Below are 13,772 nucleotides of genomic sequence, written 5' to 3' on the forward strand. Positions count from 1 at the left end.
CCCTCCCCTCCCTGCCTCCCTCCCTTCCCACTTCCCTCCCTCCCCCTTCTCACCGGCAGGGGCTTGGCCACGCCGATGCGAACGGTGCCCGCCGGTGCCCCCTTGAGGGCCGCGACGGCCTCCTCCAGGCCGGCGCCGGTGAGGTCGCGCTCATTGACGAACGCCAGGCGGTCGCCGGGCAGCAGGCGGCCGTCCCGCTCGGCGGCGCCGCCCGGCACTAGCGAGCGGATAAGCACCACGCTGCGGTCCGCGTCCCACGGGTCCTGCCGGCAACACACGGCACCGGCAGGCGGTGGCAGTGGGGGCGGCTGCGGGGGTGGCCGTGGTGGGGCGGCCATTGGGGGGTGGCCGTGGTGGGGGGAGGGGGGGCAGCCGTGGTGGGGGGGGGGCAGCCGTGGGGGGCAGCCGTGGGTGCGGCCGTGGGGACAGCCATGAGGGCGGCCATGGTGGGGGGGGGGGGCGGCCGTGATGGGAGGGGCTGGAAGGGACGACCATGGCTGCTGACGAGGATGATCGTGACGATGATGATGACGATGGTAATGATGATGATGGTGACGATGATGACGACAGTAATGATGATGATGGTGACGATGATGACAATGGTAATGATGATGATGGTGACGATGATGATGACGATGGTAATGATGATGGTGACGACGATGACGACAGTAATGATGATGATGGTGACGATGATGATGATGGTAATGATGATGATGACGATGATGATGACGACGGTAATGATGATGGTGACGACGATGACGACGGTAATGATGATGGTGACGATGATGACGACGGGGATGATGATGATGGTGACGACGACGACAATGTTGCTGACGACGACGGCTGCGACTGGGGAGCCTCCCGGGATCGTCCCTCGGCCTCTCACTCACCTGGTAGTCCAGGATGCTGAACCCCAGCCCCTGGCTGCCCTTCTCCAGCTCGATCCACTGCACCTCCGAGTCCCACATGGGCTGCTGCCCTCCGGCAACCGCCGCCACCCCCCCCCTCCCCCTCCTCGGCCTCTGTCCCCGTCGCGCCCCCCCCCACCGGCCCGGCGCTCCGGGGTCCCCCGAGAACGACTCCGGCGCCGCCGTCGTCCGGGCTCCACGGCGCTCGCTCCGTCTCCGTCCGCGACGCCGCGGGAGACGAGGAGGAGGAGGAGACGCCACTCTGGGGTCCGAGGTTCGTCGCGGCCGGAGCCTTGGGCCTGCCGGCCGCGAGAGCGCCATCTGGAGACGCGGGGGGGCTACCCCCGGACCACATCTGCGTGGGGGGCGGGGGCGGTGGGGGGCGAAGGTCGCGGTCACTAAGGGCGCCACGGTGGCTAGGAGATGTTAACGACCTCGCCCGGTATGCAGGGAGTCGTGGATTTAATCCCGACCCCGACGCCTGTTGTATACACGATCTAACCCAAAACCTCTATTATGGATGATATTGGTCGCGAAAGCCTACGTGTTAAACTGCATATTTGGAGTTTGCGTCTCTCTCTCATCATCATCATGGTGGCCGGGAGATGTTAACAACCTCGCCTGGTATGCAGGAAGTCGTGGATTTGATGCTGACGCCTGCTGTATATTTGGAGTTGCGTGTCTCCCTCTCTCTCTGTGTGGATTTTTATCCACATTGAGAATCCATGTGCGTTTAAGATTATTTGGCTGCTGTACATTCCACGCAATGAGGACGTAGAGCTATCGTTTGTGACAGCCAGGTCGCTTACGAAAAAGAGCTATGTAGCTTAGTGGACCTTACCTGATTAATAAAAAAAATAGATTAAATTAGTTTAACACCTCACCCCACGATGGGCAAGAGAAGCTGTGCTGGTGCTGCTCAGCGTTGACGATCCATCGCCGAACCCGAAGTCCATAGTACGTACCATGACTACACCACCGCCATTAATAACAACCCCGTCTCAACCACTGTCATCTTGCGTACAATGTTATAACCTACATAGCAGCGCCTTCCAAATCTATACATGACGTAATAAGGCACAGACGATAATTAGCCGGCGTGGCGCATTTGCCGTGGGGCCATCGTGCGGCCCCTCCTCCCGGCGCGTGTGGCGGAAGCCTCGTGACGTCGGTCGCGACCCGCCAACCCTCTCGCCACCACGGCCTGGCAAGCCACAAACATCTCTAAAACTAACCGAGAGAACTATAAACTATTTGCGGACGCACGAAGCCGCGCCGGGCCGACGACGCCACGGGAGGGCCCCACGTCGAGGGCTGTGCCGCTCTCACCTGGCCCAGGCTGTGGTCAGAGCTGGCGAGACTCTGTTGGCTGCCTCCCCACGCGAAAGGTGGCAGCCGCGGGGCGGGCAACCCGAGCTGCCGAGAGACGGGCACACGCACGCACGCAGGCACGCACACACGCACGGTCTGTCACGCGCGCGCGTGGATACGGTACATACGCGCACGTGTGGTACAACACGCACGCATGGTCACGCAAAGATGTCGATGCTGCCAACGTTCGTAGACTCGCACGCACGGACGCACGTGCAGACACGTAGACTCGAAAACACGGACACACAGGCGACGATAGTGACGTGAGACGCACCACGCGACCGGAATCAGAAACGCAGCGTTATGTGTGTACCATGCGTTAAACTTCTTTCGCACCGTACGTAGCCAACCATGCGGCCCTGAGTCTATGGGCAGTGTTGAGTCTATGGGCAGTGTTGAGTCTATGGGCAGTGTTGAGTCTATGATGCAATGTTGAGTCTACGGGCAGTGTTGAGTCTATGGGCAGTGTTGAGTCTATGGGCAGTGTTGAGTCTATGGGCAGTGTTGAGTCTATGGGCAGTGTTGAGTCTATGGAGCAGTGTTGAGTCTATGGTGCAGTGTTGAGTCTTTGGTCAGTGTTGAGTCTATGGTGCAGTGTTGAGTCTATGGGCAGTGTTGAGTCTATGAGCAGTGTTGAGTCTATGGTGCAGTGTTGAGTCTTTGGTCAGTGTTGAGTCTATGGTGCAGTGTTGAGTCTATGGGCAGTGTTGAGTCTATGGGCAGTGTTGAGTCTATGGTCAGTGTTGAGTCTATGGGCAGTGTTGAGTCTATGGGCAGTGTTGAGTCTATGGTGCATTGTTGAGTCTATGGGCAGTGTTGAGTATATGGTCTAGTGTTGAGTCTATAGGCAGTGTTGAGTCAATGGTGCAGTGTTGAGTCTATGGGCAGTGTTGAGTCTATGGGCAGTGTTGAGTCTATGGGCAGTGTTGAGTCTATGGTGCAGTGTTGAGTCTTTGGTCAGTGTTGAGTCTATGGTGCATTGTTGAGTTTATGGGCAGTGTTGAGTATATGGTCCAGTGTTGAGTCTATAGGCAGTGTTGAGTCAATGGTGCAGTGTTGAGTCTATGAGCAGTGTTGAGTCTATGGTGCAGTGTTGAGTCTTTGGTCAGTGTTGAGTCTATGGTGCAGTGTTGAGTCTATGGGCAGTGTTGAGTCTATGAGCAGCGTTGAGTCTATGGGCAGTGTTGAGTCTATGGTCAGTGTTGAGTCTATGGGCAGTGTTGAGTCTATGGGCAGTGTTGAGTCTATGGTGCATTGTTGAGTCTATGGGCAGTGTTGAGTATATGGTCCAGTGTTGAGTCTATAGGCAGTGTTGAGTCAATGGTGCAGTGTTGAGTCAATGGTGCAGTGTTGAGTCTATGGGCAGTGTTGAGTCTATGGGCAGTGTTGAGTCTATGGGCAGTGTTGAGTCTATGGTGCAGTGCTGAGTCTATGGTGCAGTGTTGAGTCTATGGGCAGTGTTGAGTCTATGGGCAGTGTTGAGTCAATGGTGCAGTGTTGAGTCTATGGGCAGTGTTGAGTCTATGGGCAGTGTTGAGTCTATGGGCAGTGTTGAGTCTATGGTGCAGTGCTGAGTCTATGGTGCAGTGTTGAGTCTATGGGCAGTGTTGAGTCTATGGGCAGTGTTGAGTCTATGGGCAGTGTTGAGTCTATGGTGCAGTGCTGAGTCTATGGTGCAGTGTTGAGTCTATGGGCAGTGCTGAGTCTATGGGCAGGGGCGAGAGAGAGAGAGAGAGCGAGCGAGTGCCGACCCGGCTCTCACCTGGCCGGGCGACGAGGCGCTCTGCCCGCCGGCGCCGGCGTCGTAGTCGTGGGCGTGCCGGGAGCACACCATGGTGACGGCGAGCGGCAGCTCCTTGAGGATGGCCACCACCTCGCGGTGGGCACGGCCCAGCAGGCGCGTGCCGTTCACCTGGGGGGGGGGGCCAGAGGGGGGGCCCCGTCAACACACGTGACCTCCCTCGCTCGCTCCCCTCCTCCCTCGCACTTTCCTTCCCTCTGCCCCCCCCACCCACGCTTCTTCCCTCCGTCCCCCCCCCTCCCTCTCTCCTTCTCCCCCCTCCATTCCCTCACTCTCACTAAGGGGGGGGGGTGGCTACAGGAGAGGGGACAGTATGGGGTAGAGGGGTGGGTAGGGAGTGGGCGGGAGGCTGTAGGTTGGGGTCGGTGGGTGGGGTGGGATGGTGGGGTTGGTGGGTTGGGGTGGTCGGTGGGTCGGATGGCTGGGGTGGGGTCGGGGTGTAGGTGGGGTGGGTGGGGGGGTTTATGGGTGTGGTGGGTGGGGTTGGGTGGGTGTAATGGGTATGGTAGGTGGGGTGGGGTGGGTGGAGTGGTTAGGGGTGGGGGGGTATGTGGGGTGGTGGGGTGGGTGGGTCGGATGGCTTGGGTGGGTAGGGTGGATGGGTGGGGTCGGTGGGGAGGATGGGTGGGGTGGGTGCGGTGGGTGGGATGGGTGGGGTGGGTGGGGTGGGTGGATTGGATGGCTGGGGTGGGGTGGGTGGCATGGGTGGGGTGGGTGGGGTGGGGTGGGTGGGATTAGGTGGGGTGGGTGGGGTGGGTGGTGTGGTGGGGGGGTGGGTCAGATGTCTGGGGTGGGGTGGGTGGAATTAGGTGGGGTAGGTGTGGTGGGTGGGGTGGGTGGTGTGGTGGGGGGGTGGGTCAGATGTCTGGGGTGGGGTGGGTGGGATTTGGTGGCATGGGTGGGGTGGGTGGGGTGGTGGAGGGGTGGGTCAGATGGCTGGGGGTGGGTGGGTGGGGTGGGTGGGTCAGATGGCTGGGGTGGGGTGGGGTGCGTGGGCTGGGGTGGGGCGGGTGAGTGCGGTGGGTGGGTGAGGTGGCTGGGGTGGGGTGGGTGAGTGCGGTGGGTGTGTGGGGGGGGCCCCGACCTCCAGCAGCTCGTCCCCGCTGAGCAGCAGGCCGCTGCGCCCCACGGGCCCCTCGGGCAGGATGGAGCGGATGTGGTGGTGCCCCAGGGAGCCCTCGAGGCTGATGCCCAGGCCACTGCGCTCGCTCGTCTTGAACACGCGCGACACCTGGACGGCGACGCGGAGGGAGAAGGAGGGTGGGGGGGGGGTTACGAACGACGACGCGAACGCTTCACGTCCGTCTGGAACTTCTAACGGCGCCAATGGGGGTGGGCGCGTGCCCGTCCCCGACGACGGGCGGCGACGGGAGTGCGCGGTTGGGCGACGCACCACCACTTCTTTCCCCGCTCCGAGGATGTTCTGCCAGCTGGCCCTGACGACGTCGTCGTCCTCGGTGGAGGCCTTGATTCCTGCACGAGACGAGGAGGAAGAGGAGGAGGGTGATGAGGAGGAGTTTGTGTGCACGTTGAACTTCTTTCGCACCGTACGTAGCCAGACTTGCTCATCGGAGGGGCGGGGGCGGGGAAGGACAACAAACTAAACACACAAAAAGCAGGCCTAAAGAAGTGAGTTCGTCAATCTAGATGATTACTAATATAATAAGCCAAGGATGTGTGCGCGTCCCGCGCGTGACGTCACTCCACATGAGGCCCCCCCCCCCCCCCCACCGTCATTAATAATCATGAACGGATGAAGTGAGGCATCCCCCCCCCCCTCATTGATAATCATGAGCTGAACAATTTTTCTATTGAATACTTCAGATTTACTGCGATATAGACCCGTCCTTGGACGGGCACACAAGCTCGTGATGATTTAAATAGCGGCGTGGGCACCACGAGCTACGAATCGGCGTGCGTGCGACGGAGCAGGTAAACTAAGACTGTAAACGATTTAGATGTATTCTACCAGGTAAGGCCCACTGAGCTATGCAGCTCTCTTTGAGAAGCGACCTGGCCATCACGCACGACAGCTCTATGGTGTCTCATCGCGTGAAAATGCACAGCAGCCAAAATACTCGCACGTCGATTTTAAACGTGGAGGCGGAAAAACTGCAGGATCCAGAGGGAAAATCCACGAGACCGCCACGGGCAGAGAGAGACACGCAAAATCCAGGCATCCTCAGGGTTGGGATCGAACGCACGACCTCCTGCATACCAGGCGAGATAATTAACATCTGCTAGCCACCGTTATGATGATGATGAGAGATGCAAACTCCAAATATACAGCAGGCGTCAGGGTCGGGATCGAACCCACGACCTCCTGTATACCAGGCGAGGGAGTTAACATCTCCTAGCCACGACGGGGGGGGGGGGGGGGAGGGGGAGAGAGCTCGCGAGTTGGCGTCACGCCGACGACAATCGGCACGGCCAACGTCAACAAACGCCGCGGGCCTCACGCCGCCTCCCCTACGCCGAACAAAACAGCGCAACACGGGACGGAAGCGGGTGGCGGCGGCGGCTGCGGTGGCTGCCCTGTAACCCGGCGCTATGGAGGCAGCAGCAGCAGCGGGAGGGTTGGTGGATCGCTGTTGTCAAACTCCCCTTCCCGTTGGTGGCCGTCAAGGCGGGTGGGTGGGGGGGGTGGGGGGTGGGGGGCCGGGCGAGCTAACCGGGGAGGAAGCGACGCCGCTCGGCCTCCCGCCCACGAGCATCGTCCACCTCCTCCTCATCGTTGTCCGTGCCGGCAGCGCTCAGCGTGGTACCGCCACCGCCGCTGGTGCGCCTCGCGCCGCCCCACACACCGCCTACGCGCGCCAACACAACGCCCGCGCATGCCCGCTCGTCGATCGCTCGTCGATCGCTCGTCGATCGCTCGTCGATCGCTCGTCGCTCGCTCGTCGCTCGCTCGTCGCTCGTGTGTCCGTAACGTTCCGCCCGCTGCCGCGTGGCCGCCTAGCGCCGCCACCACCGCCTCCTCCTCGGCAACGATGACGACGACGAAGATGATGAAACAGATCCGGCGGCGAAACGATTCGGGGCTTGACGCGACCCGAGCGGTTTCAGCCCAGCGGCCGTCCTGGTTAATACCGACGTGCCGCCCGGCGCGGGCATCACGGTCAAAGATTTTGGCCGATTAAAAATAAGTGAAAATAACCACGATTGGGAAAACACAATTAGTGTTTGTAAATCTGTATAAGGTAAGAAAAGAAAGACGATAATTAGCCGGCTATCTCCCGGCAGAGATGGTGGTGCGTGCACGGTGAAGGCCGCCCGACGTTTGTTGCGACCCGGCAACCGCTCGTCGCCACCACCACTGAACTAAACTATTTTTATTTCACCAGGTGTAAGGCTCACTGAGCTATATTGTAGATATTTTTCCAGGAGCGACCTGGCTATCACAAACGATAGCTCAACGAAAGTGGCGGCTTACCATCATCATCATCTCGTGGAAATTCACAGCAGCAGCCAAATAACTCTAAGCACATGACCGTTGATTCGAAATGTGGAGGGGAAAAACAGGAGGACCCCGGAGAAAAAAATCCACGTGACCACCACGGGGAGAGCGAGAGAGACACGCAAACTCCAAATACACAGCAGCAGGCATCGTCGGGGTCAGGATTAAACCCACGACCTCCTGTACACCAAGCAAGGTAGTTAACATCTCCTAGCCACCGTGATGATGATGAGAGAGAGAGACACTCAGACTTAAAATATACAGCAGGCGTCGTCAGGGTCAGGATCGAACCCACGACCTCCTGTACACCAGGCGAGGTAGTTAACATCTCCTAGCCACCGTGATGATGATGATGATGAGAGAGACACGCAGACTTCAAATATACAGCAGGCGTCGTCAGGGTCAGGATCGAACCCACGACCTCCTGCACACCAGGCGATGTAGTCAACATCTCCGAGCCCACCGTAGCGCACCCAAAGTCTCACCGGGCCTGGAGGGCGAGATGGTGACGGTGACGCTGGGGGCGTCCGTCTCCGCGTCGGCGCTCCAGATCTTCTCTCGCTTGCCGCCGCCGCTGCCGAGCCCGCGCCGGCCGCCGGGAGAGGTTGAGCGCCGTCGCCCCTCTTCCTCCACCTCGTCACCGTCGTCACCGTCGTCGTCGTCGCCGCCCTCGCTCGACCCCGAGCCGGGGCTGTGCCGGGAGGAGCGGCGCCCGCCGGCGGCCGCGCCGTGCCGCGGCTCCCGGCGGGCGAGTGTGAGGCGCACCGTCCTGCCGGTGCGGCGCAGCACCTCCACCGCCTGCTGGTTGGTGAAGCCCTGCAGGTCCGTCTCGTCCACCTGGCGCGCGTGTGTGTGCGTGTGCGCATGTGTGCGCGTGTGTGTGTGTGTACGTGTGTGTGTGTGCGTGTGTGTGCGTGCGTGTGTGGTGGGGAGCGGTAGTGCATCGGTTATGGCCCGAGTTCGATTCCCGCTCACGGTCACCAAACACCAGTGACGTTAATCCGAACCGTGTGTCGTGTGTATGTGTGTGTACGTACGTGCGCCGTGTGCGTGTCAGTGTGTGCAAGGTGCGTGTACGCGTGAGTGCGTGTGCGCGTGCGTGTGCGAGTACGTGAGTGTATGAGCGTGTGTGTGAATGCACGCGTGCGAGTGCGTGCGAGTGCGTGTGTGCGTGCGAGCGCGAGTACGTGAGTATATGAGTGTGTGTGCGAACGCGTGATTGTGCAAGCGTGCGTGCGTGCCGCGCGAGCCTCACGGCGATGATCTGGTCCCCGGCCCAGATGCGCCCGTCGTGCTCCGCGGCGCTGCCCGGGGTGATGCTCTTCACGAAGATTCCCGACAGCTCTGCTCGGCGGCCAACCGCAAAACAACCGCGCACGGCAACAACGCAGCGTCAACCCTGCGCGGCCACGCAGGCTACACGCTCTACACTTCGAAATTTTGCGGGCGAGGAGTTGAACCACATCGTCGTCGTCACGATCAATCAAAAGCTGGATGAAGGCCTCCCCCACCCAGCCCCCCACCCCCCTCCACCGGTGGAGGTTTTTTTTATAGCCTAGGCCGGCGTGTGAGCCAGAGGCCGACTTCAGGAGTAGCCTGGTCAAGATCCAATATCTTACTGCCCATAGACTCACACAGAGACCCATAGACTCGCATAGAGACTCATAGACTTACACAGACACTCATAGACTCACAAAGAGACCACAGACTCACAGAGAGATCTATAGACTCACACAGAGACCCAAAGACTCACACAGACACCCATAGACTCACACAGAGACCCATAAACTCACACAGAGACCCATAAACTCACACAGAGACCCATAGACTTACACAGACACCCATTGACTCACACAGGGACCCATAGACTTACACAGACACCCATAGACTCACACAGAGACCCAGAGACTCACACAGAGACCCACAGACTCACACAGAGACCCGCAGACTCACACATAAACTATCGACGCAACACAGAGACCCATAGACAAGCTGATGGCGAGACGTTACCAGAGTTCTTATCGCCAACGTAGCCAGCGATGGTAATGCCCAGCCCCTGCGTGTCCTTCGTGAGCTCCACCTCGTAGGCCTCGACGCCACCCACCCCTTCGCCCTGCTGGCACAGACAAAGGTCCCCCGAATAGCCTTCAACAAGCGAGTATCGCCTATGGGGCAAGTGTTGTTAGCGAGCAGCACCTATGACGAACCTGCACCGCACACGAAGGGGCGAGTGGCAAGCACCACGCCCGGCCGCTTTTGTCTCCCCAGTGGCGATGTTTGCTACACACCGCACCAGGTTACTCATTTGAGGCTGAGTTGACCTAGTGGAGGAGGCCCAGGACCGGTTCAGATAATCGTCACTGACGTTGGTGGTGGCCGTGAGCGGGAATCGAACTTCGGGGTCGTCGGGTTCGTAGCGCGGCGCACTAACCGCTGCGCCACCGCTCCACGCACGTGCTGACACACTGATACAAAGACAAAGATCCCCCTCTTATAGCCTTACCAGACTGCTGGAGCAAGTGCTGTTAGCGAGCGTGACACACACACACACACGGCATTGTTGTTGTTGTTGACACAGAGACGACGTTGGGCAGGTTTGTGTTGTTGTTGTTGTTGGTTGTGCTCGTGCACCACTGCCCCAACGCAGCGGCGGTGGCGGCGGCGGCGGATAATTTGTCGAATTCACAAGCTCAGTTTCACGGGCGCCAACGTCACTTTGATAAATGTCAGATATTTTTAAGTTTTTTTTGTTACTCAAGAAATCCAAAGCTACTTCGTCGGGACAAATTCATTAATTCAGGTCGATGAGACGGCGCAAATTTGCAACGGCTCACCACGGCTGGCCGGCGCGCAAGGCTGGCGCCCGGGCAAACAGGCACCTCGCCCTCCCCCTCCCCGGTGCAAAATTTTGTGCCGGATTTTTTTCATCGTTTTTTTTTCCCTTCCTTTTGAGTCGTTGCTGCTGCTGCTGCTGTTGGCGTTAACAGCTGCCACGGATGGGGGGGGCGGTGGGGAAGGGCACGGGGAGGGGGTTGCGGTGGCAAGGGCTCGTTATCGCGCGTCTGCCGAATTCCCAGTCCCGGTGGCATCTGCGGCACCAGATTTTTGAAGTCGTCTCGCGGGGGGGGGGGGGGGGGGAGCCAACGCCGATCTCCGAGCTCATCACGCGGCGGCATCTGTCGCCGCGGCGCAAATCACGCGGCTAACGAGCTGCGCGCGCATGCAGCGCTGATCGCGCGAGAGCGGAACGCTTTCTAAACGCTTACAACGCGCGTCTGTTGAGAAATCCGACGTGCCGCTGGCGGTCACGACCGTGGGCACGCAAAGACAAAGGTCCCCCCTGCCCCCCCCCGTGTAGCCTTCACCAAGACCGTCGGTGGGGACAAGTGCTGTTAGAGCAGCAGCAGCAGCGGCACACGAGGGGGCGGGCAGCCAGCGCCACGCCCGGGCCGCCACTGCCTCCACGGCGGCGATGTTTTACCACACCGCACCCCGGCGCTCATTCGAGGCCGAGTCGACACGAAACGCGCACACAAGCGCACGCACACACACGCACACACACACGCACACACACACGCACACACACACATGCACACACACGCACGCACACGCACACACACGCACACACACACGCACACACACACACGCACACACACACACGCGCGCACACACAAGCGCGCACACACACACACGCGCGTGCCGAGCAATTGCGCGGGCGGCAATTTGCGGTCGGCCATTCCGGCGATTCACCGGTCGCACCTCTTCCGAGCGGAGGGCGTGCAGGGAGGCGACCGAGGGGATCTCCTCCTCCCTCGAGGCCGACCGGGTGGACGACGACGACGACAACCCCCCAGGGGACTGCGGCGGCGGCGGCGACGACGGCGGCGACGGGCGCTCGGCCTCCCTCAGGCCGCGCGCGATCACCAGCTTGACGTGCGTGCCGCACTGGCGCAGGACCTTCGCACGCACGCGTGTACACACACACGCACGCGTGTACACACAAACGCACGCGTGTACACACAAACGCACGCGTGTACACACAAACGCACGCGTGTACACACACACACACGCACGCGGCGCGTGCATCGCACGCGGCGCGTGCATCACACGCGCGGAACAGCGCATACCGCACGCACGGACACGCGCGGGCACCAGCATCGCCCTTCACCGCACCGGAACTCCGAACGGGAAGACGAGCGAGGGGTGCGTGTGTGCACAGCGGGCGCGTTGGCACACCTGGGCCACCTGCTCGCTGCCCATGCCCTGCACGTCCGTGTCCCCGATCTGCAGGATGTGGTCTCCGCTCTGCAGCCTCCCATCCTGCAGGGCCAGACGTTGTTGCTGTTGTTATTTGTATCGCTATTATTATCATCATCATCCATAGACGCAGCGCTGCACCTCAGACTGGCCTCTTACGGTGCGAAAGAAGTTCAACGTACATACACACTGCCCATAGATATCCACGGCACCTTTTTAGCAGTATCCAAAATGATGAAAAATAACAATAGGTTTTTTACCATTTCTGGCAATGAAGCAGGAGGTGTTTAGATGTTCAAACACCAAATAGATTAAACTTGCTCCGATGATAATGGATGCATTTGTCTTTGAAATAGATTGGCCCACACCATAGCTGGCCTCCTTTGTGGCCCAGTCTCACCACCAGTGTGAGACCAGAGAAACAACGGCAAAAGGTGGAGGCCAATCAGTCCTAATAAAATCGTCCTAATCCACCTTGGTGGGGGCAGGGGCGTGGGGAACGGTGGTGCAGCGGTTAGCGCTCTGCGCTACGAACCCGGCGACCCGGGTTCGATTCACGCTCACGGGCCACGAACATCGGTGACGATTGTATGAACCGCTCCTGGGCCTCCCCTGGGTCGACTCGGCCTCAAATCAGTACCCGGTGCGGCGTGGTGTAGTAAAACGTCGCCACTGGGAGAGACAAAGGCGGCCGGGCGCGACGTTGGCCATCCACCCCCTCGTGTGCCACAGCGCCGGCCTTCATAGGTGCTGCTCGCTATAACAGCACTTGCCCCAACAGTCTGTTAAGGCTACACGGGGGGGGCGGAATCTTCGTCTATGCGGAAAGGGAGGAACTCGCGGGTCGTGGCTCCGCGATATCCGCAAGCGCGGGGTGGGGGGGGTGGTGCCGTCCTTCCCCCCCCCCCCACGAGATTTCCTCCCGGACGGTATCTCCGGAGGCGACGATGACGTCGTGACGGCCTATCGTCTGATCGTCATGGGCGAGAGATAGAAGAAAAAAAAAAGAAAATCTGTCCTATTCCACCTTGGGGTGGGATAGGCGAGGGTGTGGGTGGGGGGGGGCGGCACGGGGGGCGGCGGGCCCGGCACCGGACTCACGCGAGCGGCGACCCCCCCGGGCAGGATGGTTTTGACGACCACGCCGGTGCCCTTGCCCCCGACGATGCCGAAGCCGAGCCCCGAGCCGTCGTTGGTCAGCTCCACCGTGTCCACCGCCCGCTCCCAGCCCCACGGCGGGACGTCGCCCTCCTGCCGTGGCGGTGATGGTGATGGCGGTGGGTGAGGTGGGGGCACAGGTGATAATAATAATTCAATTTATATAGCGCTTTTCATCAAGGATCTCAAAGCATTCAGACGCTGTCTCCCCGACAGACCTGGTCTTCAACTGAGGACGACTGCATGCGTTGTGGCCGAAACGTCGTGAGAATTATTTTATTGGTTTTTTAGTCTTATTTTATTATTTTCCTTCTACGTGACTTTACCGAAAGAACCAAGAAGATCTTAAAGCAGTTTAACACGTAGGCTTTCGCGACCAACATTTATCCAAGATAGACAGCCTGATGATGCTGGTTGTTGTCATCACAAGCGAAACGTCACGGTACTGAAATTGTAAACATTGTAGTGGGTTTACTCTTCAACACACAACCGGTGGGTGCTGTACTTGTAACGAATTGGCCACGTTTGGCTTACGTGACAAACCCCTTACTAAATTGGCTGTGTCGGATGGTGACGGGTTTAATGACACATTTATATTTACGCAATCTAACCCAAACAACTTCTGTCATGGATCTCAAAGCGCTGTTAACGACAGCAGCAGCAGCAGGCACTCGGCATGAAAACCAATTATATTACAAGTACGTTTTAAAAATCCGTGTTGCCAAATGCGCTAAAAGTTGAAAAAGCGGAAGCGTATGTAAATAGGTTTTAAGACGCATTTTAAAAAAAATGTCCACAGACTCCGAGAGGGTTCCGTAGC

At 59.3% G+C, this 13,772-nt stretch overlaps 1 protein-coding gene across 1 annotated transcript in view; it reads right to left on the bottom strand.

Moving 5' to 3' along the window:
• The window catches only part of LOC133346321 (multiple PDZ domain protein-like), a 54,817-nt gene that overhangs the window by 26,839 nt on the left and 14,206 nt on the right, over positions 1-13,772 (bottom strand). The window contains 14 exon segments of the mRNA XM_061557817.1: positions 54-263; positions 891-1,019; positions 1,021-1,263; positions 2,238-2,324; positions 4,042-4,191; positions 5,165-5,311; positions 5,474-5,553; positions 6,753-6,887; positions 8,023-8,374; positions 8,793-8,881; positions 9,548-9,653; positions 11,297-11,494; positions 11,774-11,857; positions 12,896-13,045. Coding sequence (XP_061413801.1) covers positions 54-263; positions 891-1,019; positions 1,021-1,263; positions 2,238-2,324; positions 4,042-4,191; positions 5,165-5,311; positions 5,474-5,553; positions 6,753-6,887; positions 8,023-8,374; positions 8,793-8,881; positions 9,548-9,653; positions 11,297-11,494; positions 11,774-11,857; positions 12,896-13,045 — 2,160 coding nt within the window.

This window comes from Lethenteron reissneri, chromosome 24 (assembly GCF_015708825.2).
Source record: "Lethenteron reissneri isolate LAM-NWPU_2019-01 chromosome 24, ASM1570882v1, whole genome shotgun sequence".
NCBI classification, from domain to species: Eukaryota; Metazoa; Chordata; class Hyperoartia; order Petromyzontiformes; family Petromyzontidae; genus Lethenteron; species Lethenteron reissneri.